At 50.5% G+C, this 25,535-nt stretch overlaps 1 protein-coding gene across 2 annotated transcripts in view; it reads left to right on the top strand.

Annotated features, from left to right (window-relative positions):
* grb14 (growth factor receptor-bound protein 14) overlaps positions 1–24,310 on the top strand; it is a 30,646-nt gene extending 6,336 nt beyond the window's left edge. Inside the window, exons 3-15 of one of the 2 annotated variants that reach the window (XM_067256548.1) lie at positions 523–625; positions 15,164–15,320; positions 16,756–16,877; positions 17,028–17,102; positions 17,339–17,476; positions 19,157–19,267; positions 19,598–19,693; positions 20,193–20,255; positions 21,668–21,784; positions 21,998–22,067; positions 23,154–23,241; positions 23,859–23,952; positions 24,040–24,310. In XM_067256548.1, the coding sequence (XP_067112649.1) occupies positions 523–625; positions 15,164–15,320; positions 16,756–16,877; positions 17,028–17,102; positions 17,339–17,476; positions 19,157–19,267; positions 19,598–19,693; positions 20,193–20,255; positions 21,668–21,784; positions 21,998–22,067; positions 23,154–23,241; positions 23,859–23,952; positions 24,040–24,186 (1,381 nt within the window). In that variant the 3' untranslated portion in view covers positions 24,187–24,310. Of the gene's footprint in view, positions 1–522; positions 626–14,607; positions 14,729–15,163; positions 15,321–16,755; positions 16,878–17,027; positions 17,103–17,338; positions 17,477–19,156; positions 19,268–19,597; positions 19,694–20,192; positions 20,256–21,667; positions 21,785–21,997; positions 22,068–23,153; positions 23,242–23,858; positions 23,953–24,039 lie in introns of those variants that run through there. The other variant, XM_067256556.1, reaches the window with a different exon arrangement.
* Positions 24,311–25,535: the final 1,225 nt, after the last annotated feature.

Genomic DNA, 25,535 nt, shown 5'->3' with positions numbered 1-25,535 from the left:
GGTGCAGGCGAGGGCAGAATGGTTATCTTGGTGCCTTATTTCATGTCTCGCAGGACCTCTGTGTGTCTGCTGACTGTCTGGGAGTGGGCAGGGATGTGGAGGTGGTGGTGGGTGGTGCTCAGAGACTATGACTGCTCGTGTCCCTGTCTCACCCTCTCTGCTCATGTTCGAACCTAGACAACGAAGAGCCCGAACGATACCTGAGAACGTATAGGGCTCAGGCAGCCACCACCCAACCTGACTCCAGTCCTGGGTCACAGGGGAGGGGAATGGGAGGCTTGTGGAGGAGGCGGGGGTGTGTGTCCTGACAGAGACGGACACATCATTGTCCGTGTTCAATGTTCCGGTGGTGGGCTGGAAATAGATAGATGGAACTTAACCGATTCTCGATGGGGAAATTGTCATAGCAACACGGAACAGGAATACCGGTAAACATGTCTAACCAATGTTATTTGACGAAATGTGCATAAATATTTTGAGCCGTGAACATGATCAGTGGACTGTGCCTGTCTCGCCCTCCAGGAGAAGTGAAGAGGTCGAGGAGCCGCTGTCCTGTCCGGTCCCCAACCCCTTCCCCGAGCTCACCTCCTCACTCGGCTCCCAATGCCTCTGCAGTGCAACTCAGGTGAGCGCCCATGTTACACTGCTCTACGCTACACTGCTCTACGCTACACTGCTCTACGCTACACTGCTCTACGCTACACTGCTCTACGCTACACTGCTCTACGCTACACTGCTCTACACTACACTGCTCTACCTTACACTGCTCTACGCTACACTGCTCTACCTTACACTGCTCTACCTTACACTGCTCTACGCTACACTGCTCTACGCTACACTGCTCTACCTTACACCGCTCTACGCTACACCGCTCTACGCTACACTGCTCTACGCTACACTGCTCTACGCTACACTGCTCTACGCTACACCGCTCTACGCTACACCGCTCCACCTTACACCGCTCTACGCTACACCGCTCTACGCTACACCGCTCTACGCTACACTGCTCTACCTTACACTGCTCTACCTTAAACTGCTCTACGCTACACTGCTCTACGCTACACTGATCTACGTTACACTGCTCTACCTTACACTGCTCTACACTACACCGCTCTACGCTACACTGCTCTACACTACACCGCTCTACCTTACACAGCTCTACGCTACACTGCTCTCTACGTTCACTATCAGGGGTGGGGGTTGGGGGGACATATTGCAAGGAGTCACAACACAAGGCCTCCTCCGGAGACACAAGGCCTCCTCTGTGCCCCCCCCCCATTCTCTTTTAGAAACCGCAGGCAGTGTTGAAATGTATTTGAAATGGGGATGACTGCCAGAAAACAGCCGCGAGACATGTGTAAATTCATATTCACGCATAGCTGTGTCGTGTTTCTGCCTTGTGATCACACTTTTAACTGCAGGCCATGAGGAACGACAAACCAGTTGAGTGAGTATGAAAATGAGGATAATTGAGGTAACGAAAATGCCAAGTCAGCACTCATGGACGATCCACACGCCATGTGACCGTGAGATCCTGACTGAACTAGGATTTAAAAGCGGCCGTTAAACGAACATGATTTGAAACTCAAAATATAGCCTTGCTGGAGCAGAGGGAAAACACATTTGTTGCCCAGGACCGTACACAGATCCCAATCTTACCGTTTTACGCACTACAGCTCAGAAGCAATGTTGCTTTTCTGCTGTAGACGGATGATTAGATTTCTGCCTGTGTGTAATCTGTACAGTAGTTTATGATTTATGGGAGTCCTGCTCTGTGTCATGTACTAAAAAAGGAGCACACTCATTACGCTGGAAAGCTAACAATTATGGTTATGCTTCAAAAGTGCAGGGATTTTAAAATAGAAATCTTGCCTATACCTTTTTTTCCCAGGACTGTGGTTGTTTGACCCAACCCCCATTCCATGGAGGTGTCTGTATCACTGCAGGTGTTGATTTCACTCACTTACTCAGTGTCTGGTCTATGTGTGTGTATGTGTCTGGTCTGTGTGTGTGTGTGTGTGTGGGGGGGGGGGGGGGGGAGGGGAGTTTCAGCCTAGACCTCTGACTCATAGGAAAGCCTGAAATTACAGAGCTCAATGCTAACCAACCAAGGAATATCAACGGCATTAGACCTCGCTCAGCCTTTAATGAGTTTCTTTCAGCATGTATTTTTCTCACTCTGTGAGCGGACTGTGGAGCCTGCCATTGTGAGGCCGCTCCGCCTAATCAGATTGTTGTTTGTTCTCCTCTGTGGTCTGATAAGAGGCCTGCTGCGCTTCAGTTTCTGCACGATGACTGGCTCTCCGACGAGCCCCTCACATTCCCCCCAACACTTGACCCGAGACTCGCATCTGAATATTAGGGTGTGATTGCAATTCTCTCATGCCCTCACTGCTCTGTTGTTAAGACAGTCTGTGGGATTAGCGTGGATTTGGCCTTCTCTGTGCATGAGCGAGGGAGGGGGATAAATCCTTGAGTTTCTCAGCAAGGCTGAAGTAGAATGACACTTATAGTGACCTGCTTCTTGAGCGGCGTGGCTCCTGGGAGCGTGTCAACGTGGTCCTGACACACCCAGGGGATGTCCCCGGGGAGGGATGTCTCCGGGGAGGGATGTCTCCGGGGAGGGATGTCTCCGGGGAGGGATGTCTCCGGGGAGGGATGTCCCCGGGGAGGGATGTCTCCGGGGAGGGATGTCTCCGGGGAGGGATGTCTCCGGGGAGGGATGTCTCCGGGGAGGGATGTCTCCGGGGAGGGATGTCCCCGGGGAGGGATGTCCCCGGGGAGGGATGTCTCCGGGGAGGGATGTCCCCGGGGAGGGATGTCCCCGGGGACGTCCCCGGGGAGGGATGTCCCCGGGGAGGGATGTCCCCGGCTCGCTGGCACCTGGAGGCTCTGCCAGCCTCTCTCTCACCCGTGTCCGCTGCTGGGTTCTGTGAGAGACAAAGGGAGCATGTCATGCTGAACAGCTGTTTGTGTCACAATCCCAGAATGATGAGGTCACGACCCACCCTGCTGCAGAACTTCACAAACCAGTCACATCATCGTCCCAGCGCTCTAAACCCTAGACATGGAAACAGCAGGATCACTATGGAGACCTCAACCATAGACCTGGTTTGTTTTGTGTATATATTTATTTTTATTCCTAGGACAACTGCTTATTGGGAAGTGTCCAGACCATTGAGAACGCCAGTTCGTCAGACCTAACTGATCTCTCTACAGAGCACTGTTCAACTACCAGTAGAACGTTTGGGTGATGGTTCTTGTGGGGAAATCTGTCGTTAGTGTCAGGTACCGTGGCAGCCAGTGTGTGAGCAACCAGGCTCTGGGTCATCAGGGGTTCAACTGAACGGCTCTTCTGAACTGTGCGAGGCACTTTTGCTTTGACATTGTTTTTGCTTTAAAAGCTATTGCAGGCTTGAGAAACCAGTTGGCATGAACGCCTGCCACCCTCGCTTTTACAGTGTCATGGTTCATTTCCATAACAAAGCCACCAACTCCTCACTGCCTCGAACCCTCTGAGTATGAACTCCGCCAGCTCTGAGCCGGTGTGGTCTGCTGTGTTCCCCTCACAGCGTGGTCTGCTGTGTTCCCCTCACAGCGTGGTCTGCTGTGTTCCCCTCACAGTGTGGTCTGCTGTGTTCCCCTCACAGTGTGGTCTGCTGTGTTCCCCTCACAGTGTGGTCTGCTGTGTTCCCCTCACAGTGTGGTCTGCTGTGTTCCCCTCACAGCGTGGTCTGCTGTGTTCCCCTCACAGTGTGGTCTGCTGTGTTCCCCTCACAGTGTGGTCTGCTGTGTTCCCCTCACAGCGTGGTCTGCTGTGTTCCCCTCACAGTGTGGTCTGCTGTGTTCCCCTCACAGTGTGGTCTGCTGTGTTCCCCTCAGTGTGGTCTGCTGTGTTCCCCTCACAGCGTGGTCTGCTGTGTTCCCCTCACAGCGTGGTCTGCTGTGTTCCCCTCAGTGTGGTCTGCTGTGTTCCCCTCACAGTGTGGTCTGCTGTGTTCCCCTCACAGCGTGGTCTGCTGTGTTCCCCTCACAGTGTGGTCTGCTGTGTTCCCCTCACAGTGTGGTCTGCTGTGTTCCCCTCACAGTGTGGTCTCCATTGTGCACGTTGTTATTCTCCTTCTCCATAGCATTTTAATATCGCTTATCTTTTGAGGACAAAAAACGTTCAGGGGGCTTAATTCATTTGTGTGAGGATTAATCTTAAACTGGATTTTCAGTTGTTTAATTGGGTATGTTTTATTTTAGATCCTTTATGAATATTGCATTACTGTTATACATTTGTATTGGCTCAGATACTGTATACGTTTAGTAAGTAGTGTTGACGTTAAAACTAACATTTAGTAGGAATTAAAGCAATTGCTTTAGCAGCAGAGCAGACGTTTACAGAAAATAAGTTTGCGTCTTATACAATCCCAGCTCTTCCTAACCCAGACACTCGTGTTACTGCCTTGTGAGATGGAACCCAACCTGAGCTTTTGAGACCCATGGCTTCACCCTCCTTGTGGTCCCAGAGGCGACCCTGTCTGCCCCCAGGACCACACCACAGAACCCAGCTTTTTAACCCTGGTCCTCAGGGACCGCTGTCCTGAGGTGCATTTCCCGAAAGCGTCGTAAGCCTAAGTTGATCGTAGAATCCATCGCACGACAAATCATAGTTTTACGGGCCGTTCCCAAAAACATTGTAGCTAAAGTGTCTCTTGAAAATTCGAAGCTCTTGAAAGCCATAGATTAGCCTACTCCTTACGAGCATGTTTGGGAAACGCACGTAAGAAATATCAACGGTTTCGTTTTTTGCTCGATCATTGCTACGATCCATCGTTATCGGGAAACGCAGCCCTGTATAGATGTTTCCCTGCTCCAACACACCTGATTCAAATGAAGGGGTCGTTATCAGACTTCTGCGGAACTTGATAATGACCATTCATTTGAATCAGGTGTGTTGGAGCAGGGAAACATACAGGACAGTGGGCTCTAAGGACTTAGTTTATGTGGAGTGGACTGATATGTCTTGAACTGTGTGTGCATGTCATGTGTGGCAGAGAGAGACTGGGTGTCTGGGCAGTGATTATTGGCTTGTCCCCAGGCCCAGACGCACACCCAGACAGACATCCTGCTTCCAGACAGTGCTGGTGTTCAGTTCAGCCATGTGATGCACTGCAGCCCGTCTGCCCCAGTCTAGAGCTATCACTCTCCTCTCAGGAGGAACTTATACCTTGTGTACACATGTCTAGGTGGATGATTGATTGACCTCAAGGTTGTGGCTCAGCACATTCTAGTCATTTGTCAGCAAAGGTTCACACAACGCACAGAAATCCGCTCAACTTTACTGCACCCTTTTCTAGTTCAGCCAGTATGTTCGCACATTACGTTGAACGATTGCACAACTCATATTGCTCAATGTCATTGGCAGGTTTTCGTGTGCTATATGATTAGTTGAATGGAAGTATGTCTAATTAGACTTCACACAGGGACGCACTTGCACGTGTTCGGTCATCTGGGGTCAAATATATAGTTCCTGCCGTTAGCTTGTGTTTTGTGAGTCGACTGGTAAGTCGCAGGCCCTGCACTCTGACAGGGCCTGTGGAGGGGTCTTGTTTAAATCAAACCATGGTCAAGGACGGTGTGTCTGGAGACGCCTTTTGTTATGAGAGCTGCAGAGACTCCGTTATCAATCAGGCTCCATTAATTCCATGTCATTCATGTGCTGTGTGATAGTTAGCAGCGTCTGCCTGTCTGTCGTTCATGTGCTGCGTGATAACTAGCAGCTTCTGCCTGTCTGTCGTTCATGTGCTGCGTGATAACTAGCAGCGTCTGCCTGTCTGTCGTTCATGTGCTGCGTGATAACTAGCAGCGTCTGCCTGTCTGTCGTTCATGTGCTGCGTGATAACTAGCAGCGTCTGCCTGTCTGTTGTTCATGTGCTGTGATGGCTAGCAGCGTCTGCCTGTCTGTTGTTCATGTGCTGTGTGATGGCTAGCAGCGTCTGCCTGTCTGTTGTTCATGTGCTGTGTGATGGCTAGCAGCGTCTGCCTGTCTGTTGTTCATGTGCTGTGTGATGGCTAGCAGCGTCTGCCTGTCTGTTGTTCATGTGCTGTGTGATGGCTAGCAGCGTCTGCCTGTCTGTTGTTCATGTGCTGTGTGATGGCTAGCAGCGTCTGCCTGTGTGCTCTCTAGGATACACTGTGGCTCCAGATAAACGCACCCAGGGCTAGGCCTGCTCCCCTGGTCACATGAGAGGTGGAGGAGGACGGTCGCTGGTGTCAAGCCCCCCTAGCCTGCTCCTGCTCAGGAAGGAATCCCAACTCTCCTCTCCCTCCCAATCAGCAGTCGTACTCCCACGAAACAGTGCTGCATGGGCTTACCTGAACGCTGTTTTTGCACAAGAGGAAGATGACGTTGAAGTGAGAACCTTGGAGTTGTATAGGCTGTGCGTTTCTGTGGGGATTCAAGCAGCTCAGAAGCTTCCAGATCTGTGTCGATTCTGCTGTGTGCAGTGTTTAGCCAGAGGTAGAGCTTTGTTTGTTTAGCTTTTATTTATTTGGGTATAAGGAAGGCTCACGCTGTACCACACACACACCCTTGTCTACACACGTGGTCTTGGAGTCCACGTAGGAACAGGAATCGTCGTCCTACATGATAAGGAAACATGCTTATCTTTCCATCTAGAGAGCCTCTCTCCTGCACATGACGGCATCCGTAGGCGTATTTTATATATATCTTTTGTCCGAGTCTCCAGTGCTTTGGCCCTGCATACGAGGACTGGGCTGGACCTGGCTGTGCCTGTGTGGGCCGCATCAGACAAAGCATTTCTACTTCTTCTTCGACTGTGACCGTGTGGTTCTGCTAATTGCATTACTGCTTTTTGATGAAAAGAGTTGCCCTCACTGACGCTTTGGTTCATGCTCCCCTTGGATTAGTTACTCAAGACAAAGTAGTTGTAGTTAATTATAGTATTGTCTGTGTGTACTGGGTGTAAGGAATAATCTACATTTCTATGATTTGTTGTCTATGCAGCTGGAAGTTAAATGTAATTCAAATACCCCAGACACCATGCACATATTTTTTTATACTCATTTTATCTATCCACATATAGTCATTTATTGGTCTGCACATTTATTGGTGTGTATACCTATAAATGTCAGTTATCTACGTTACAGACAGTATTCCATTTTCACAAGGCCCTCTTTGTTCACCCTTACAGTAAAACAGATGTGGATAATGAATTGTGGCAATTGTGGTTGTGGGAACAACTTGCTGCAGAGCTATTTTGGACCCCACAATTCTCTCCCTCCTCTCTCTCACTCACACACACACACACACACACTCACTCTCTCGCGGATACACACACACACACACACACTCAGCCTGACTTGGCCCCCCCCTCTCCCCTCCCTAGTCAGATCAAGTAGCTGTGTCTCTGGTCACATCTTTTTCTTCAACTTTATATCAGAAGTGTAGTTTGTACGAAAGTTAAGCACTGCCTGAAGTTGGTTCAAGTCCTTTTAAAACACCCTGTCATGGTTGATGATACTGTATGATTGTGTATGACATTTTAATGTTTGCACATTTGGTGAACATATTCGTATTCAAATACTATATATTTCATTTCATCACCTACAGTAGCTAGTGGGCAGTAATAAACCTCACATTGTACTTGGTGACCGACCACATGTTGTTTTTAGTCACTGGGATGTGGCTGCTAATTTCCGAATGCTATCTGCTTTCCCCTGGAATTCATAACCTTGATAGGAGGTAAGTTTAGCTTTCTTCGACCTTCAGCGTTATAATTGTGTTCCCCGGGAGAACTATTTTTATCAAGTGTTGTTTTCTGGTAGTGTCTTTCCGAAAGAGAGAGCCGGAGGGGTGGGGTGGGGGGGGGGAACGTTAAACATTTCCAAGGACAAAGGAGGAGTTAGGGTTCTAGGGAAAGACTTCTGTCCGTCTGTGTCTCACACTTAGTGGATAAACCTCACTGTGGCAAAGCTCATGTAGGAGGAACCTTGCTGTACTGTACTCTCTCTGCTCTTGGAAACCCTCTGGGTAAGAAGCTGCCTTCTGCTTCGGGAGACGCGGCTCACATCATTCTTGAGACTTAGAATACCAGGATGTGTGTTCGGCTGATTTCACCTTTTAATTGTTGTTTTGAAGGGAGAAGCATGAATTTCCATGCGAGGAGAGTCACCTTGCCAGCCATTACTCCGCTGTGTCTTCAGAAGAGGGTAGGCTATCTGTCTGTGAGCTGTCTGTGAGCTGTCTGTGAGCTGTCTGGCCTGTGTGCTTCCTCCTGGTTATCAGGACAGTAGATAACGCCACCACAGGAAGCAAGCTGAAGATGCTGAGTTGAACGCCCGACGGTTCTTCTGGATCAGACGGGGGAAATGTGCCAATCTTTGCAGCGCAAGCTTTCCATGTTGTTCAAACCGCGATTTATATTCCGCGTAATATCGACGCCATCGGTGGCGGTCAGCACATGAGTCGCTTCCGCGTCGATGTTGTGACGTCTCACTGCACTTTGTATAACTGGGAGGGCAACAAACAGAAAGTCTGAGGTGACTTGATGTGATATTAAACGGGATGTTGGGAAGCTGCTGTGCTGGAAGCAGGGGAGACGACAGGACGGGGTGAGCTGGACAAGCTTGTCATTCCCCCACTGTCCATGACTTCCTTTCTGCAACTGCTGATGAGAAATCTGCCAGGCATAATCTGCCAGGCATCTGTAGAGCGCTATGGCACAATGTGCTAGCAGCATGTGCATGTGTGTTAGCAGAACGGTTAAAGACCACTTTGTCCCAGGATCAGAGGATGAGACTCTAAATTGTTGCCACGACGATACCATAAATTAAGTTAAATCTGTGGCCAATGACCTCATTGTGTTTGTCAGGGCTTTTCTGGAATGGAAACCTTCTGACAAGTAGAGAGGCAAGAGGATTACAATGTGAAAACCTCTTGTGACAGAACCAGCAGTGTGACCAGTTTCACTGGCGTGTGTGAGCCTGTGGCCAAGTCAGCCTCAACACATTACTGTGGTAGAGGAGAGGAGAATTTGAAACGTCACTGAAATATATGAACCTGCCGTAACATTTTCATGGGAAACTCGTTCCTGATGTGACAGTTACACTGACTTGCTGTGCTCCCTTCAAAGCCTAAGAACAAGATGAAATAGATTTACATTTACATTTAGTCATTTAGCAGACGCTCTTATCCAGAGCGACTTACAGTAAGTACAGGGACATTCCCCCGAGGCAAGTAGGGTGAAGTGCCTTGCCCAAGGACACAACGTCATTTGGCACAGCCGGGAATCGAACTGGCAACCTTCTGATTACTAGCCCGACTCCCTCACCGCTCAGCCACCTGACTGTTCTCAGCCATCTGAGATGTAGCTCTGTGTACCGTGTAAGATGGTGGTCTGTCAACCAGTTGTGTTGGAGCAGAGAAACATCTAGAACATGCAGGACAGTGGGCCCTGAAGCCCAGGGTAACATGCAGGACAGTGGGCCCTGAGGACCAGGGTAACATGCAAGATCGTGGGCCCTGAGGACCAGGGTTGAACACCACCATCTTGCATGGTACACACCCACACTGAGTCTGCATAGCAGGCAGGTGATTGGAGGAGAGCGGTGCTGAGGGGACAGGTGTGATTGGAGGACAGCAGTGCTGAGGGGACAGGTGTGATTGGAGGAGAGCAGTGCTGAGGGGACGTGTGATTGGAGGAGAGCAGTGCTGAGGGGATAGATGTGATTGGAGGAGAGCTGTCCTGAGGGGACAGGTGTGATTGGAGGAGAGCTGTGCTGAGGGGACGGGTGTAATTGGAGGAGAGCTGTGCTGAGGGGACAGGTGTGATTGGAGGAGAGCAGTGCTGAGGGGGCAGGTGTGATTGGAGGAGAGCTGTGCTGAGGGGACAGGTGTGATTGGAGGAGAGCAGTGCTGAGGGGACAGATGTGATTGGACGAGAGCAGTGCTGAGGGGACAGATGTGATTGGAGGGGAGCTGTGCTGAGGGGACAGGTGTGATTGGAGGACAGCAGTGCTGAGGGGACAGATGTGATTGGAGGAGAGCTGTGCTGAGGGGACAGATGTGATTGGAGGAGAGCTGTGCTGAGGGGACAGGTGTGATTGGAGGAGAGCTGTGCTGAGGGGACAGATATGATTGGAGGAGAGAGATGCAGAGGGCTGTGTTGAAGGACACTGGATGAGCACCACTGCTCGGGGGGAGAGAGAGAGAGAGAGAGAGAGCAGCTGCTGCCAGATAGAGCTGTGTCTGTGGGAGTGCAGTTCAAGGAAAAAGGCAGAACCACTCTAGTGGGTAACCTGTTCCCCCCCCCCCCGATCCCGTCCTTGAGATAGAGACCTGCATGCCCGCCTACGTTTCACTAAGCTGCATGTTGAGGTAAGCAGACCTGTGTAGATCTCACTCTCCCCTGGGGTTTTATCCAGCCATGTTGAAAAGGCTGTTGACGTCCTGCGTGCTTTTAAGTTTTTAAGGTTTGAAGTTTTTGTGCCTCGTCCCTGAGCTGGGTGTTTATATTCAACAGCACGACTAGTGTGCCGGGGGGCTGTGGGCTGCTGTCTCTGCTTCAGAGAGCCGGGGGGCTGTGGGCTGCTGTCTCTGCTTCAGAGGGCCGGGGGGCTGTGTGCTGCTGTCCCTGCTTCAGAGGGCCGGGGGGCTGTGGGCTGCTGTCCCTGCTTCAGAGGGCCGGGGGGCTGTGGGCTGCTGTCTCTGCTTCAGAGAGCCGGGGGGCTGTGGGCTGCTGTCTCTGCTTCAGAGAGCCGGGGGGCTGTGGGCTGCTGTCTCTGCTTCAGAGGGCCGGGGGGCTGTGGGCTGCTGTCCCTGCTTCAGAGGGCGGGGCTGCTGTGGGCTGCTGTCTCTGCTTCAGAGAGCCGGGGGGCTGTGGGCTGCTGTCTCTGCTTCAGAGAGCCGGGGGGCTGTGGGCTGCTGTCCCTGCTTCAGAGAGCCGGGGGGCTGTGGGCTGCTGTCCCTGCTTCTAGTGTGCGGGGGGGCTGTGGGCTGCTGTCTCTGTTTCTAGTGTGCGGGGGGGCTGTGGGCTGCTGTCCCTGCTTCTAGTGTGCGGGGGGGCTGTGGGCTGCTGTCCCTGCTTCTAGTGTGCGGGGGGGCTGTGGGCTGCTGTCTCTGCTTCTAGTGTGCGGGGGGGCTGTGGGCTGCTGTCCCTGCTTCTAGTGTGCGGGGGGGCTGTGGGCTGCTCTCTCTGCTTCTAGTGTGCGGGGGGGCTGTGGGCTGCTGTCTCTGCTTCTAGTGTGCGGGGGGGCTGTGGGCTGCTGTCCCTGCTTCAGAGGGCCGGGGGGCTGTGGGCTGCTGTCCCTGCTTCAGAGGGCCGGGGGGCTGTGGGCTGCTGTCTCTGCTTCTAGTGTGTGGGGGGGCTGTGGGCTGCTGTCCCTGCTTCTAGTGTGCCGGGGGGGCTGTGGGCTGCTGTCCCTGCTTCTAGTGTGCCGGGGGGGCTGTGGGCTGCTGTCCCTGCTTCTAGTGTGCGGGGGGGCTGTGGGCTGCTGTCTCTGCTTCTAGTGTGCCGGGGGGGCTGTGGGCTGCTGTCTCTGTTTCTAGTGTGCGGGGGGGCTGTGGGCTGCTGTCCCTGCTTCAGAGGGTCGGGGGGCTGTGGGCTGCTGTCTCTGCTTCTAGTGTGCGGGGGGGCTGTGGGCTGCTGTCCCTGCTTCTAGTGTGCCGGGGGGGCTGTGGGCTGCTGTCTGCTTCTAGTGTGCCGGGGGGGCTGTGGGCTGCTGTCTCTGTTTCTAGTTTGCGGGGGGGCTGTGGTCTGCTGTCCCTGCTTCAGAGGGCCGGGGGGCTGTGGGCTGCTGTCTCTGCTTCAGAGGGCCGGGGGGCTGTGGGCTGCTGTCTCTGCTTCTAGTGTGCGGGGGGGCTGTGGGCTGCTGTCCCTGCTTCTAGTGTGCCAGGTGACTGTGGGCTGCTGTCCCCTGGGCTCCCTGCTTCAGAGGGTTGCTGGTCCCCGTGGTCGTCATCGCTGTTGCCCAGTTCCTCTCCGGTCCCTCCTGTCACCTGGCACACAGTGTGTGTCGCTGTCTAACCTCCCGCAGCTCCACAACCACCGTGATCATCTGGAGTCAAGCGCGGGCACACTTCCCCGTTTGCTGTGGAGCGAAGAGGCTCTGGTATTCAGTTGCAGTCAGGATGGATTGCCTGCTCTACTTTTCACTTAACTGGAAGCGTCAGTCAGTGGGCCTCTATCCTGCCCCTCTCCCCCTCTCCCCCTCCCTGTAGGGACGGTTTCTAGGCTACATGGCTGTATGCTGTAGAGCCGTATCAGTGTTCAGTGACGGGCTCTGTAGAGCCCCCACAGTACAGGCTGAGGGGACGGGGGTGTGGCAGATGTGGCTGTGCTGAGGTAGGAAGCTCAAGTCTGCGCATGGTGCTGGGAGAGCAGATGAATGCAGCTCTTTGTTCTCCCAGCGGCAGACAGCAGCCGCTCTCTGCAGCTCCCCACCTGGCCTGGTCATTCAGCACGGCAGCCAGGCTGCTTTTAACAAGCCCGCTTAAAACATTACAGCACACAGTATATGCTGACTTGGTTGGAAGTGTGATTAGATGCTGATCAGATGATCTCCAGACCTGGAGTATGTGGCTGGTGTGTGTATGTGGCTAGGTGTGTGTATGTGGCTGGTGTGTGTATGTGGCTGGTGTGTGTATGTGGCTAGGTGTGTGTATGTGGCTAGGTGTGTGTATGTGGCTGGTGTGTGTATGTGGCTAGGTGTGTGTATGTGGCTGGTGTGTGTATGTGGCTGGTGTGTGTATGTGGCTGGTGTGTGTATGTGGCTAGGTGTGTGTTTCTGGAGTCTTGGGAGTTTGCTTTCCTCATGCACTTCAGATGGAGAGGAATTCATTCTAATGGACTTATACTATTTCACTAACTGGGAATTCCCTTTGCAGCAGTTGCATGTTTTGTACGATGTTGTCTAAAGAGAAGAGCAAAAATCGGATGTCAAAATTGACAAATTGGTTCAATTTCATAAAACCCATTATTTTTTAATTGCACAGTCTCTCTGTTGAATGCATTTTTAAGCACCTCATTAAAGATGAATTAAAATCCTTCAGATAGTTGTTCATGTGTGCATCCTTAGATAAACTAATAAATCCCAATCATGTAACCTTTAGATGATCGTAAATACAAAGCTATATCTTGTTAGATACTATTATAATTATTGAATGAAGTATGCACAACTATACAATTTGTAAGTCTCCCTCATATGAATCAGTTCCTTTTTAAAAGGTGAAGGTGAATTTCATCAACAACTTCAGTGTTTTGTCACACCCACCTGGAACCCAGATTAAACTTGTGTGTCAAGCCAACAGCATCGTTTATTTGTGCTGAGTAACTTGAACCCGAGTCGGCAACACTAATGCACTAAAAAGCTTCTTCAGCTACTGCCCAGCCCTTGTCTGGTCCCTATGAAACCCGATCCTTCAGAGATTCAATTTGGCCAATTCACAGCAACAGGAATTCACTGGACTTCCACACAGGGAACCAGCTGGAAACCTGCCTAGATCCATGTTCCTTCGTCCGTTCTGGAACAGAAAAGGAGTGGGGGAGTACAGAAATTCCTCTTTTCTACACTTGAAATGCATTTTTTGGTGTCGTGGGCCAGGCTTCAGTCATGAGATGGAACATCTCTTTAAGCTCGTCACCATACAAACGTAGTGAGGCTCGTCCCAGTACTGGTGGGCCTGTCAATGCAAGGAAACATGTTGGATAGTTAGCCTCAAGTCATCTCTGCAACGCAACTCCTCTGGCTTTTGTTGGTTGCCTGCAGAAGGAGATCCTTCAGGGGTGTAGCGGAGCAAGTCGCCACTCTGGCTGCTTGAACACGAGACGGTTCACTTGTGTGAGTGGTGATGTCATAGCCAAGGGCTCCCATTTGCTGCTGGCTCCTTGGAGGTTGTAGCCCCAGCCCTGTTGGAGCGCTCTGACCTCCTTTCCCTCCACAAGAGAGGGCTGCCTTGTCCTGCCCTGCCTCCTTCCACCAAGACCCTGGCTCACACACACGGGGAGGGGAGGGGAGGGGAGGGAGGGGGGGAGGGGAGGGGAGGCAGTGGGAGTAAAAGCAGACGCAGTAGATTATTACTGTGCTTCTTCCCCCGAGCCTTGCCCCGCCCATCTCTTGTCAACTTTAGACTAGATTTGACCCAGCTAGCGCTACAGTTAACCAGCACCTCGGTGATCGCTCTCAGGCTCAAGGAGCTGGACTTGCCATGGGTATGTGAATGGGAGGAGGGAGGAGGGAGGGAGGGGGTGGGAACCAGCCTTGTGACTCTGACTCTCTCGCTCTCTCTCTAGCTCTCTTTCTCTCTCGCTCTTTCCCTTTCTCTCTCGCGCCTCTGCTTCCCCCTCTTCCTGGGGAGGGGGGCAGATCCTGGGCACTTTGACTTGGGCGGGAGGGAAGGGGGCAGTAGGTGGGGAGTAAGGTGGCAGGTGATTGGGTAGAAGCTCCAGTGACATAGATCTGTGCAGTCAGGAGAGCTCTGCACGAAGAGAGAGACTGCACAGTCTAGTTACCTCATCTCTGCTCTGCTGCAGCGCGGAGAGGGAGGGGAGAGAGAGAGAGAGGGAGGGAGGATCGCTTCCCAGCTGACATACTCTGCCTGGTCAGATGCATATTTCTATGTTTCTCACAAAGAGCCTCTTTTGCAATGCTGTGCGCTCAGCCCTACATGGGCTGCAGAGCTAGCTCCAGCTCCCAAGTCAACTGTGCTCCGAACACAGAGGTAAGTATTCCTCTGGGGGATGAGCAGCTTATTCCTCGTCATCAGGGTTTATGTATCTTCTGATCTTTTCACATCTACGAGAGATGGCGGAAAATATGCTGTTTTTTAGGACATGGGGCTTGGTGCTTAAGTTTTGTCAACATGCATACTTTTGGGTATTTGTCAGTTGCTGTAAATGTGGGTCAAAGGATGTAGAAGTGTTTATTTTTTATGTTTTACATGACCTGCAAAGCGTGTGTGCCTGACATCTTGCTCAAACACATTCCCTTCAGTTCCCTTGTCTGTCTTTCTTTTACACTCGTGAGAAATCAAATAGGAAATCCGGTTTGTTCCAGAAGTTTGTCTTCGTACCCACCCTTCCGGGGACTACAGAACCTTCACGAACGTCTCAGAGGTGGCAGCTGATTGTGTGTGTGTTCCTGTTCCCCTCCACAGGTTATCAAAGTGTACAATGAGGACAACACCAGCCGAGCGGTCGAGGTTCCCAGTGACATCACTGCCAGGGACATCTGCCAGCTGTTTGTGCTGAAGAACCATTGCATCGATGACCACAGCTGGACCCTGTTTGAACAACTCTCCCATCTGGGCATAGGTAAGGTTTGCATTGGTCGTTCATGTGCTTCCAGTGACTGTATGGCGAGGCCCTGAGCTGGGGTTCCCCACGGTGTATGAGTGTCCTGCATGTTCCTGCTGACAGGAGACCTGCAGGATTGAGGAGCCGTCAGAAGGGAAGATGTCTTCACACTGTTGCACACATTGCGTAATTCACCCGTCTGTTGCCTCCTTCATTTATTTCATCCTGTTGGCAGAGTCTATTTTGGTGATGTCTGTGATAATTGCTCCGGTTGGAATGCTTCTCTTTTGCCTGTAGTTTTATTTGTCTGTTAACCTTTTGTTGTGCATTCAAAATATAATTTGCATGACTGGTTTCCATTGTGGTCCTGTGCTTTAATTCATGTATTAAATGATAAGCTGCTGCTTTTGTAAACACAGCATTTTCTGCTTCATCACACTTAGTCCAAACAACCCGTATGTTGTGCGCAACAATATCACTTAATTGTCATCTATTTGTACATTGTTTTCACCACTGTAGTATAGCTCTGTTTATACAGGTGGTTGTTAAGTCAAGCCACTGTACCTGTCTCTTTACACGTGACTAATGTCAGTGGGACTGCCCACCCACCTACTGTACATCGTCAAGCCAACTGACTGTTCATAAAACATAACGGCTTTGTATTTCACAATGAATGGCTGAACCTGCAGGATTGGCCAGTGACTAGCTGAACCTGCAGGATGGGAAAGTGACTGGCTGAACCTGCAGGATGGGAAAGTGACTGGCTGAACCTGCAGGATTGGCCAGTGACTGGCTGAACCTGCAGGATTGGCCAGTGACTGGCTGAACCTGCAGGATGGGAAAGTGACTGGCTGAACCTGCAGGATGGGAAAGTGACTGGCTGAACCTGCAGGATTGGCCAGTGACTGGCTGAACCTGCAGGATGGGAAAGTGACTGGCTGAACCTGCAGGATTGGCCAGTGAGTGGCTGAACCTGCAGGATTGGCCAGTGACTAGTTGACTGTATCTTGACTGGGCCCGTACAGACTCTGGATCTGTAAACCATTATTGCTGTGCAGCAGTTGACTGCCTGCTAAGGGCGACTCTTTGCAGATATTTATTTTTCATGTCTCGATTGTGAGATTGAGTAATCTTCAGGGGTGAAGTAATACCTACAGGCCCAGTCCTCATTACTCCTATAACTGGTTACTGATTTACACTCTGTAGAGAAATGTTGATCATTAATCTGTGAAGCAGCGTAATGTTTTTGGATGAGCCAAGTGATATGTGGGTGGTGGTTTGCATTGTTAACCTCCATAAGGTTGTTAAAAAGCAGACCCATGTTCTGTGAGATGGGACTTTGGTTTACCTGCCACTTCCATGTATAAATGATTTTGCTTTTTATTTTCTTCTAGCTAAAAGGCTCGTCTTCCTTAATCTCCCTGTTTTCTCCATTTCCTTTCCTTGTTTCTAGAAAGAACCATAGAAGATCATGAATCAGTCATGGAGGTGCTTTCAAGCTGGGGTCTGGACACTGACTGCAGGCTTTACTTCAGGAAGAACTTTGCCAAATATGAATTCTTCAAGAAACCCCTGGTAACTGCACTCCATCAAATTGTTGTTTCTCCCAAATATGTTTTGGTCCAAACTGAACATATGTTTTGTGTGTATTCTAGGCTTGGGTTTTCCACTTTCTTTTTATTAAATTCACCCTGATAATTGAGTATTGATGTTTTATATTGGTAGGATTTCTTCCCAGATCACATGGTGTCCATTTCAAGTGAAACCAATGGGTTGATGAAACACTGTGAGCTGGTCCAGGTAAACCCTAAGCGCTCCCTAACCCTAACAGCCCTAACCCTAAGCACTCCACAGCCCTAACCCTAAGCACTCCACAGCCCTAACCCTAAGCACTCCACAGCCCTAACCCTAAGCACTCCACAGCCCTAGCCCTAAGCACTCCACAGCCCTAACCCTAAGCACTCCACAGCCAGTCATCCTGAACGTTTGGTGGAGTTTCAGGTCAACCAGTTGTGGATTATTTCTGTGTCCCGCAGACGTTTTTGAACTTGAGTACTTGTCCAGAGATCCACGGACACCTCCATGCCAAGGAGCAGGGCAGGAAGTCTTGGAAGAAGTTTTATTTTGTCTTGAGGAGGTCTGGGCTGTACTTCTCCAACAAGGGGACTTCCAAGGTCAGTGGAAATGTTTCCTTATTGAATCAACTGTTTGAAGTCAGACTAAAGCAGATTAAGTTGTTTCAAATGCGGGATGGAACTGTCCTGATTAAAATCACAGGTATTAACCGCCCTGCCTGTTGCAGCCAGTGTGCAGAAAGGGATCAGAGGTGGACCAGATTTCTCTGTAGCCAGGTAGGATCAGGTAATGTAAATATGCCCGTCAGGTTAGGAAGGTACAGTAGGTACATTATTGTCCCCGGCCTTGTGGAACAGGTTGGCCCGGGTATCTTGCAGGCCAGACCAGGCTTGAACCCTCCTCTACCTGCCCAGATCCCCCCTCACCCCCTCTACCTGCAACTTCACTAAAACTCTCGTTGAGACTAAGTAAGCACAAAGCTGTTCAGTAATCACAGGCTGGTTGTTAATTAGTCACTGTAAGGCCAGCACTGATTTGACTCCTGTTCGTCCAGGTTGTTTAGTGCCAGTTAGTCAACACACACTGACTACAGTACCTGAACTTTACTGTACTGTACCTGTCCTGTACTTGAAACCCTGCCATGAGGAAGTGAGGATCTCGAACCACACGACTGGCGAAACAATGGCGGTCTTTGTGCTGCTGCGCTTGGGAAATCTCTTTCACCTTGGCTCTGTGACAGTGTTCATATTGTCTAAATAAAGCGGCCTTATCACTGGGTCACATTCTGCGTCTATCTGTTTCACCACATTTCCATACTAACCGCACCTGTGGTGGAGCACGTAACAAACGAGCCAATCGTATACCCCCATCTCCATAGTGGAGGCTGCTGGAGCTAGCGTGATGTTCCTGAAGGGACCAGGCCGAGGGCCGTGTCACGTGTGTCGTACAGGTGGACATTCACTGGAAACAAGGCCACTCCAAGTGAAGTGGAGAAAAAACGGGATCAATACAAGGAGTGGTTTTGCTTGTCATAAGTAATTGCATCTGCCAGTTTAATAAGCGAAAGTTGGCTTAAGATTTCTTGAAATAAGATGTGATAACGGAGCCAGATTGTTGCATGGTAGAAGAGGCCTGCTGTAAGCTCTGGCTGACTCGCTGTGACGTAACGCGCGGCGTGGATGAGGCCGTGACGTACCGCGCGGCGTGGATGAGGCCGTGACGTACCGCGCGGCGTGGATGAGGCCGTGACGTACCGCGCGGCGTGGATGAGGCCGTGACGTAGCGCGCGGCGTGGATGAGGCCGTGACGTACCGCGCGGCGTGGATGGGGCCGTGACGTAGCGCGCGGCGTGGATGAGGCCGTGACGTAGCGCGCGGCGTGGATGAGGCCGTGACGTACCGCGCGGCGTGGATGAGGCCGTGACGTAGCGCGCGGCGTGGATGAGGCCGTGACGTAGCGCGCGGCGTGGATGAGGCCGTGACGTACCGCGCGGCGTGGATGAGGCCGTGACGTACCGCGCGGCAACCCTCGCATAGCAGGGTGGAACACTGGGCAGCCCGGCGGAGGAATGCTGCCGATCCAGGGGGTGGGGGTGGGGGTGGGCAGAGAAGGAAACTTGTTGGAAGAGACTGGTTGTGGCTTGACAGGCACGTGGTGGTAGTGTTGTGTACACACCAGAGGAAGTGTTGGTTTGACGGTGTTTGTTTTGTTTTGTCTCTCCCCCCTCTCTCTGTTAATTCTCTCTGTCCTCCTTTCTCTCTCGCCCCTGCTATCCACAGGAACCAAGACATCTGCAGTTCATCGCTGAGTTCAGTGACAGTGATGTCTACACACTGCTGTCAGCCAGGAAGAACCACGGCGCTCCTACAGACTACGGCTTCTGTGTCAAGGTATCCTGTCATGTCTGCCTTTCAGGAGGGCCCTCAAAGGCTTACAGCATGACCAGTGTTGTTCTGAGACATGACCGTGTGTGTGTGTGTGTGTGTGTGTGTGTGTGTGTGTGTGTGTGTGTGTGTGTGTGTGTGTGTGTGTGTGTGTGTGTGTGTGTGTGTGTGTGTGTGTGTGTGTGTGTGTGTGTGTGTGTGTGTGTGTGTGTGTGTGTGTGTGTGTGTGTGTGTGTGTGTGTGTGTGTGTGTGTGTGTGTGTGTGTGTGTGTGTGTGTGTGTGTGTGTGTGTGTGTGTGTGTGTGTGTGTGTGTGTGTGTGTGTGTGTGTGTGTAGTCCAGTAAAGGGGCTTCCTCCCGGGACCTGAAGTTGCTGTGTGCTGATGATGAACAGCTCAGGACCTGCTGGGTCACTGCCATGCGCCTGTTTAAGGTCAGACATGCACATGTTCACACACTATGCACGCATGCATACACCAATGCACAACCCCTCACACAGCCTTGGGAGGCACTCGGTCCAGCAGTAACAATAGGACAACACAAAACCTGTTGTTTTGTTCCATTTCTTTCCTTCCTTCTGTAACCGGGTCTGTGTAGCTCTTAGCTTTAGTGTTTTAGTTATCTCAGAATCAGGTTTATTCGCCATGTATGTTATACAAACACAGGATTTACTGTGGCAGGGAGGTGCAAAACACTAAACATATACAGATCCTAAATTAAGTAAAAGTACAAAAGTTTAACTATTTCTAAGAATTAAACAATCTTAGAATACATTGTTTAGTTCTTAGATCTCCAGCCACAGTAGTGAAAAGTGTTCAAGTTTGATCCATCCTCCAACAATGGAAATGAAGTCAAACCAAACAGGGACGTTTACTGTGGGTCATCGCAAAGCGAGCTGGTGAGGTTTATATGGGGTGTGCTTTGTGTTGCAGTACGGGATGCAGCTGTACCAAAACTTTGTTCAGCCACACCAGAAACAGAAGTCTTCACCAATGGTATGTCGTTTTGTTTCAGTCATGACTGTTATCAAAACAGTAAAAAAGAATGCATTTAAATTCTAGCGATCTATTTACTTTTCCTTGTGTATTCCAACACTGACATTACAAGCACAAAGAGTATTGATACTGGCTCTGTCCCAAAATAACCTCGATTTCACCCTCTGATTTCATACTCTAACGGGAGTATTCTCGTACAAGTAAACATACGATCTATTTCTGTTTTTGGAACATGGAGGAACCTCGGCGATCTATAAATATCCCGTGATCAGCTGCTCTCAGACTTAACAGATCATCACCTCTGTCTTGCTGTCAGAGGAACGCAGGGAGCGCTCCAGGCAGACAGGGGCTCTGGGCGGGCTGGGGGGGCCGGGGGTCGGCCCGCTGGGGGGCCAGGGGTCGGCCCGCCGGGGGCTGGTGGACGGAGGGCACTGGTAGAAGGAGGGACAGGGGGAGTGGGGAGGCTGCCAGGGGCCAGGGAGGGGTCAGAGGACTGAATCCCTTCTGTAGATGCAGCTGGTATCTCCGGCAGCTTAGCAGCAGTCCGCTGATCCACCGTGGGCCTCTGCCACGCTTGACGGTGCTTGATCACAATCCAAACACGCCTGCAGCACGTCGGGGAGGAACATGGTTGTTGCTCAATGATGTATGATTAGTCCGTATGATTAGTCCAGGGTTATCTTTACATCGTCTGAATCTGGGCCTGGTGGGGATGGGAGGGGGGGGGGGGGTCGTCTAAGAGGATTGGAATGTTTCTATCCTCAAAGTAAACACTAATCACTTTGTTAGAGCTGCCCATGCAGGGGGAGCTGGGAGGGGCTGGAGGGACAACTGGGGCGGTTTAGACGCTCCTGAGTAATCCTGATAAGAAGCATTTTCTTTAGTGTGTGTGTGTGTGTGTGTGTGTGATTATTCAGAGCCACTGACTATGACAGCTTAAAGGACTACAATCAATACTATGTGCCCATGTGTCATTCATTTCAAACCCTCCCTAATCCTAACTCAATGGAGTGCATTCTGCCTGGAATCATCTAGAAACGATAAGTCACACTTCTCGGACACTAGATGGCAGCTTCCCACTGCAAACACACAGCCTTAGTCAGTTTCTAGTAAACTGAAAGAATCAATTGTGAATAGTACGGCAGTATTGTCATTGTATAAACTAAATCCATTAAGTTGTTAGGGCGATTCTTCATAATCAATTCTTCTTTGTGCTGCCTGTCAGCTGAAAATCCTCAGAAGCGGATGATGTTTTGTTTGTATGTCTGACCGATGTCTCATCGGCTTCTGCAACCGCCATTACCAATCAAATTTTCAAATGCAAATCTCCAGACCTGTGTTGCTAATGCCAGTATGCAGGCGTGACGACATGCCCCCCTGCTGGAGTAACCCCCCCCCCCATGTCCTTCCAGAGGAGCATCTCTGAGAACTCGCTGGTGGCCATGGATTTCTCGGGGCAGAAGAGCAGGGTGATCGAGAACCCGTCCGAGGCGTTGTCTGTGGCCGTGGAGGAGGGCCTGACGTGGAGGGTACGCGTCTGCACTCCCAGCATGCACTTCTGCTGTGGTGTTCAAGGGCCGCATTCGTACAGTGTTTCCCCCTGACGTCCCTTTGGACTGGTTATTCCTCAAACCTGTCAGTCTATTTGATGGGGAGGGAAAATTCTGTCTTTGACATGTTTGGTGTGATGAAGGAGCAGCCTAGCTGACGTGTGTGTCTTGTTGCGTCTCTGTGTGTCTCAGAGGAAAAGCTGCCACCGGCTCAGCGCTCACGGAAGCCCTTCCACCTCCCAGAACCCCATCTCCATTATCGGTCAGTTCTGGACACACCACACACACACACACACACACCTACTGCTGTTCATACTGTATAGATCTGATATACACACATACATGTGTAGATGGTGTTTTGATATGGGTAGACATGTTTTAAATACTATACTGACAAAATACCCGTGCACAGTATGTGTACAGTACTGGTGTCTAGGCTATACAAACAAGATGCTGTACACACACATACAGTGCTCCATATTATACAAACAAGATGCAGTACACACATCTACTGCCCTCCATACTAGACAGAATATACACATGCAGTTCTTGGGGGTGCTACATCAACATCGCAAACGAAAGCTGCGCTGACACGAAAAAGCCTTGCTTAGGTAAACCTCAACTTGGACTTAAGCCTCAAACCGTTCCACTAACTTTCCATTCCACTAACAGGCAACGCTAATTCAAGCTAGAACTCAATAAGCTTAGATTGTGCAGCCCAGAGCTGCAGAATCACACTGCAGACTGTGCAGCCCAGAGCTGCAGAATCACACTGCAGACTGTGCAGCCCAGAGCACACGGACAACAGCAGCAGCCCAGACCAGGGGATCGGCAAAAATAAGTTATGTTGCAAAAAGCGGAGCGTAAACCAGCAGGGCAGCGTAACTGAGTTTTTGGAGTTTCTTTGAGTTTTCCCCAAAAAGGGCAATATTGCCACAATTAACAAGGGCAAGGGAGACGACTAACCATTGCTGACCATTTAAATGTCTAAATTGTAGACGTACCTAGACTATTTATTAACATAACTACAATGCATTTACTGATAATTAGTGTTATTTGATGAGGTGTTTGAAACCGTTCTGACGGTAAACACTGGCCGATATTCTCAGCAGGAGGTTGAGAATAACAGCCCCCAAAAAATGTGGCAGTAAGTGAAAATTACATTTGGATGTAGGCTTGTATATAAAATTCAAAACACTGCAGAAGGTCGTGGTTTGGACTTGATGTGGGCTAATAACGTTTCTGTCTTCACATCTTCAACAAACTGAATAAATTACTCCAAAATAACTTGGCACAAATGACTTCCTGACCCTGTTTCTGCTCTCTGACATCACTTCCTGTGTTGCAGCTCTCCATATGGCCCAGCCCTGGTTCCACAGCAAGCTGTCTCGCGATGAGGCCCATCGCCTCATCACTCAACAAGGTCTTATTGACGGGTGAGCACTGCTACATGACACACATGTCCACCGTCACTGTCCTGTCCACCGTCACTGTCCTGTCCTGTCCACCGTCACTGTCCTGTCCACCGTCACTGTCCTGTTCAGTGTCACTGTCCTGTCCACCGTCACTGTCCTGTCCACCGTCACTGTCCTGTCCACCGTCACTGTCCTGTCCACCGTCACTGTCCTGTTCACCGTCACTGTCCTGTCCACCGTCACTGTCCTGTCCACCGTCACTGTCCTGTCCACCGTCACTGTCCTGTCCTGTCCACCGTCATGGCAATTACATTCACATTTAGTCATTTAGCAGACGCTCTTATCCAGAGCGACTTACAGTAAGTACAGGGACATTCCCCCCGAGGCAAGTAGGGTGAAGTGCCTTGCCCAAGGACACAACGTCATTTGGCACAGCCGGGAATCGAACTGGCAACCTTCAGATTACTAGCCCGCTTCCCTCACCACTCAGCCACCTGACGACTCAATTACATGGGGGAGGGGGGGGGGGGGGAGTGTTGAGCTGCAATCTGTATGTATGAGATCTATGTCTGACGACAGAGATTGGGGAAGGAAGTGTGTTTTCAGCGCAACGTCTCCTGCTTCCTGTTTGTTTCCAGAGTGTTTCTCCTGAGGGACAGTCAGAGCAACCCCAAGATGTTTGTCCTGTCGCTGTGCCACACACAGAGAATCAAACACTTTCAGATCCTACCTGTAAGTACACTACCATTACCTTCCATCCTTTTATCTGCTGGATAAATCCTCCTCGTGGATGTCTAACGTGTGTGTGTGTGATGGCAGGTGGATGAAGACGGGGACCTGTACTACAGCCTGGATGACGGTCACACTCGCTTCACTGATCTGATCCAGCTGGTTGAGTTCTACCAGCTGAACCGGGGTGTCCTGCCCTGCAAGCTCAAACACCACTGTGCCCGCATCACCCTCTGAACACACCACTGTGCCCGCATCACCCTCTGAACACACCACTGTGCCCGCATCACCCTCTGAACACACCACTGTGCCCGCATCACCCGCCCCCCGCCCCCGCCTCTACCCAGGCCCACACGCACCTTCCCCGTGGGGCTGCTGTGGAGACCACTCCAGCCCCCCCCCCCCCAACCCCTGTGCCTTGACCAGGAGCATACACACATGACACGGTAGCCACTATGCTAACAGAAGTGAAACCACTGTTATCACCCTGTGGAAATGTGGTCATGTCTTCAAAAACAAGTTTCTTTCTTTCTTTTTTTTTCTTTTTTTATAAAAGATGAAATGTAGGTTTTATGAGAAGTGCATTATGATAAATCAGAATTGACCACAGGTGTTTGCGGAAAATTGTATTGGGAGAGCGTGCATGTACTGTAGGCTGGTCGGCCTGTGGCGTGTTGATTAGTCCTGTAGGTTAGCCCGAAGGTGGGAGTTAAATCATGAGGACAAGACCCATGTTGTTGTGAATTCCACAATTCAGTCCTCGTACTGTACTGTACTGTATATATTGTAGAGCAGAAAACTGTTTTCGTTTTGAAATCAGCTTACTTGATCGTTATAAACACTTTAGAGGAATGAAAATCTGGTACCACAACAAGCGGTCTAGTTGATAGGTCTGCTGAGGTATAGCCATAATCCTTGTGTGTTATTGTCACAGTGAAGCTAATTTGTGAAATAAGTCAGGAAGGGGGTGTGTCTGATCCATCTGTTAACAAGGCATGCTGGGAAATGTAGTGCAGCACAGCTGTCATCGCACCAGGGGTACATTTCAGCTCTTGTTTCATATCTCAAGATATTCAGGTATTTTCTAAAAAACAATGATTGTTTTTATTGTGTTTGTGTGAGACGATGACTTGCAGAGGAGAATACCAGATGTGTGCGTTGTGCTGTAGTGTGGACATGCACACCTACACACACTAGTCTGCACTATGCATTCAGCTGAAACTGATGGATTTCATTTGAATCAACATTGAAAACGCTGCACACATGCACAATGCTAACCGCAGTTAAAGTTGATTCGACAAAATTAGAGATTTACAACCACAGTGTAAGATAAATATATTGGGATTTTGTTGATCATATGAGAATTGTTGTACATTTAAATTCATTTTATAGTCTTTCATTTTAATTTTTTTGTCACCCATCTTAATTCAGGTAAACGTGTGCAGCTGGCTAGCTAGCTGGTGTGTGGCACCCTGCAGCTTGTGAGCTAGCTGGTGTGTGGCGCCCTGCAGTGTGTGAGCTAGCTGGTGTGTGGCACCATGCAGCTTGTGAGCTAGCTGGTGTGTGGCGCCCTGCAGCTTGTGAGC

Source organism: Osmerus mordax, chromosome 2 (assembly GCF_038355195.1).
Source record: "Osmerus mordax isolate fOsmMor3 chromosome 2, fOsmMor3.pri, whole genome shotgun sequence".
Lineage (NCBI taxonomy): Eukaryota > Metazoa > Chordata > Actinopteri > Osmeriformes > Osmeridae > Osmerus > Osmerus mordax.
This window is presented reverse-complemented; position numbering and strand designations above follow the sequence as displayed.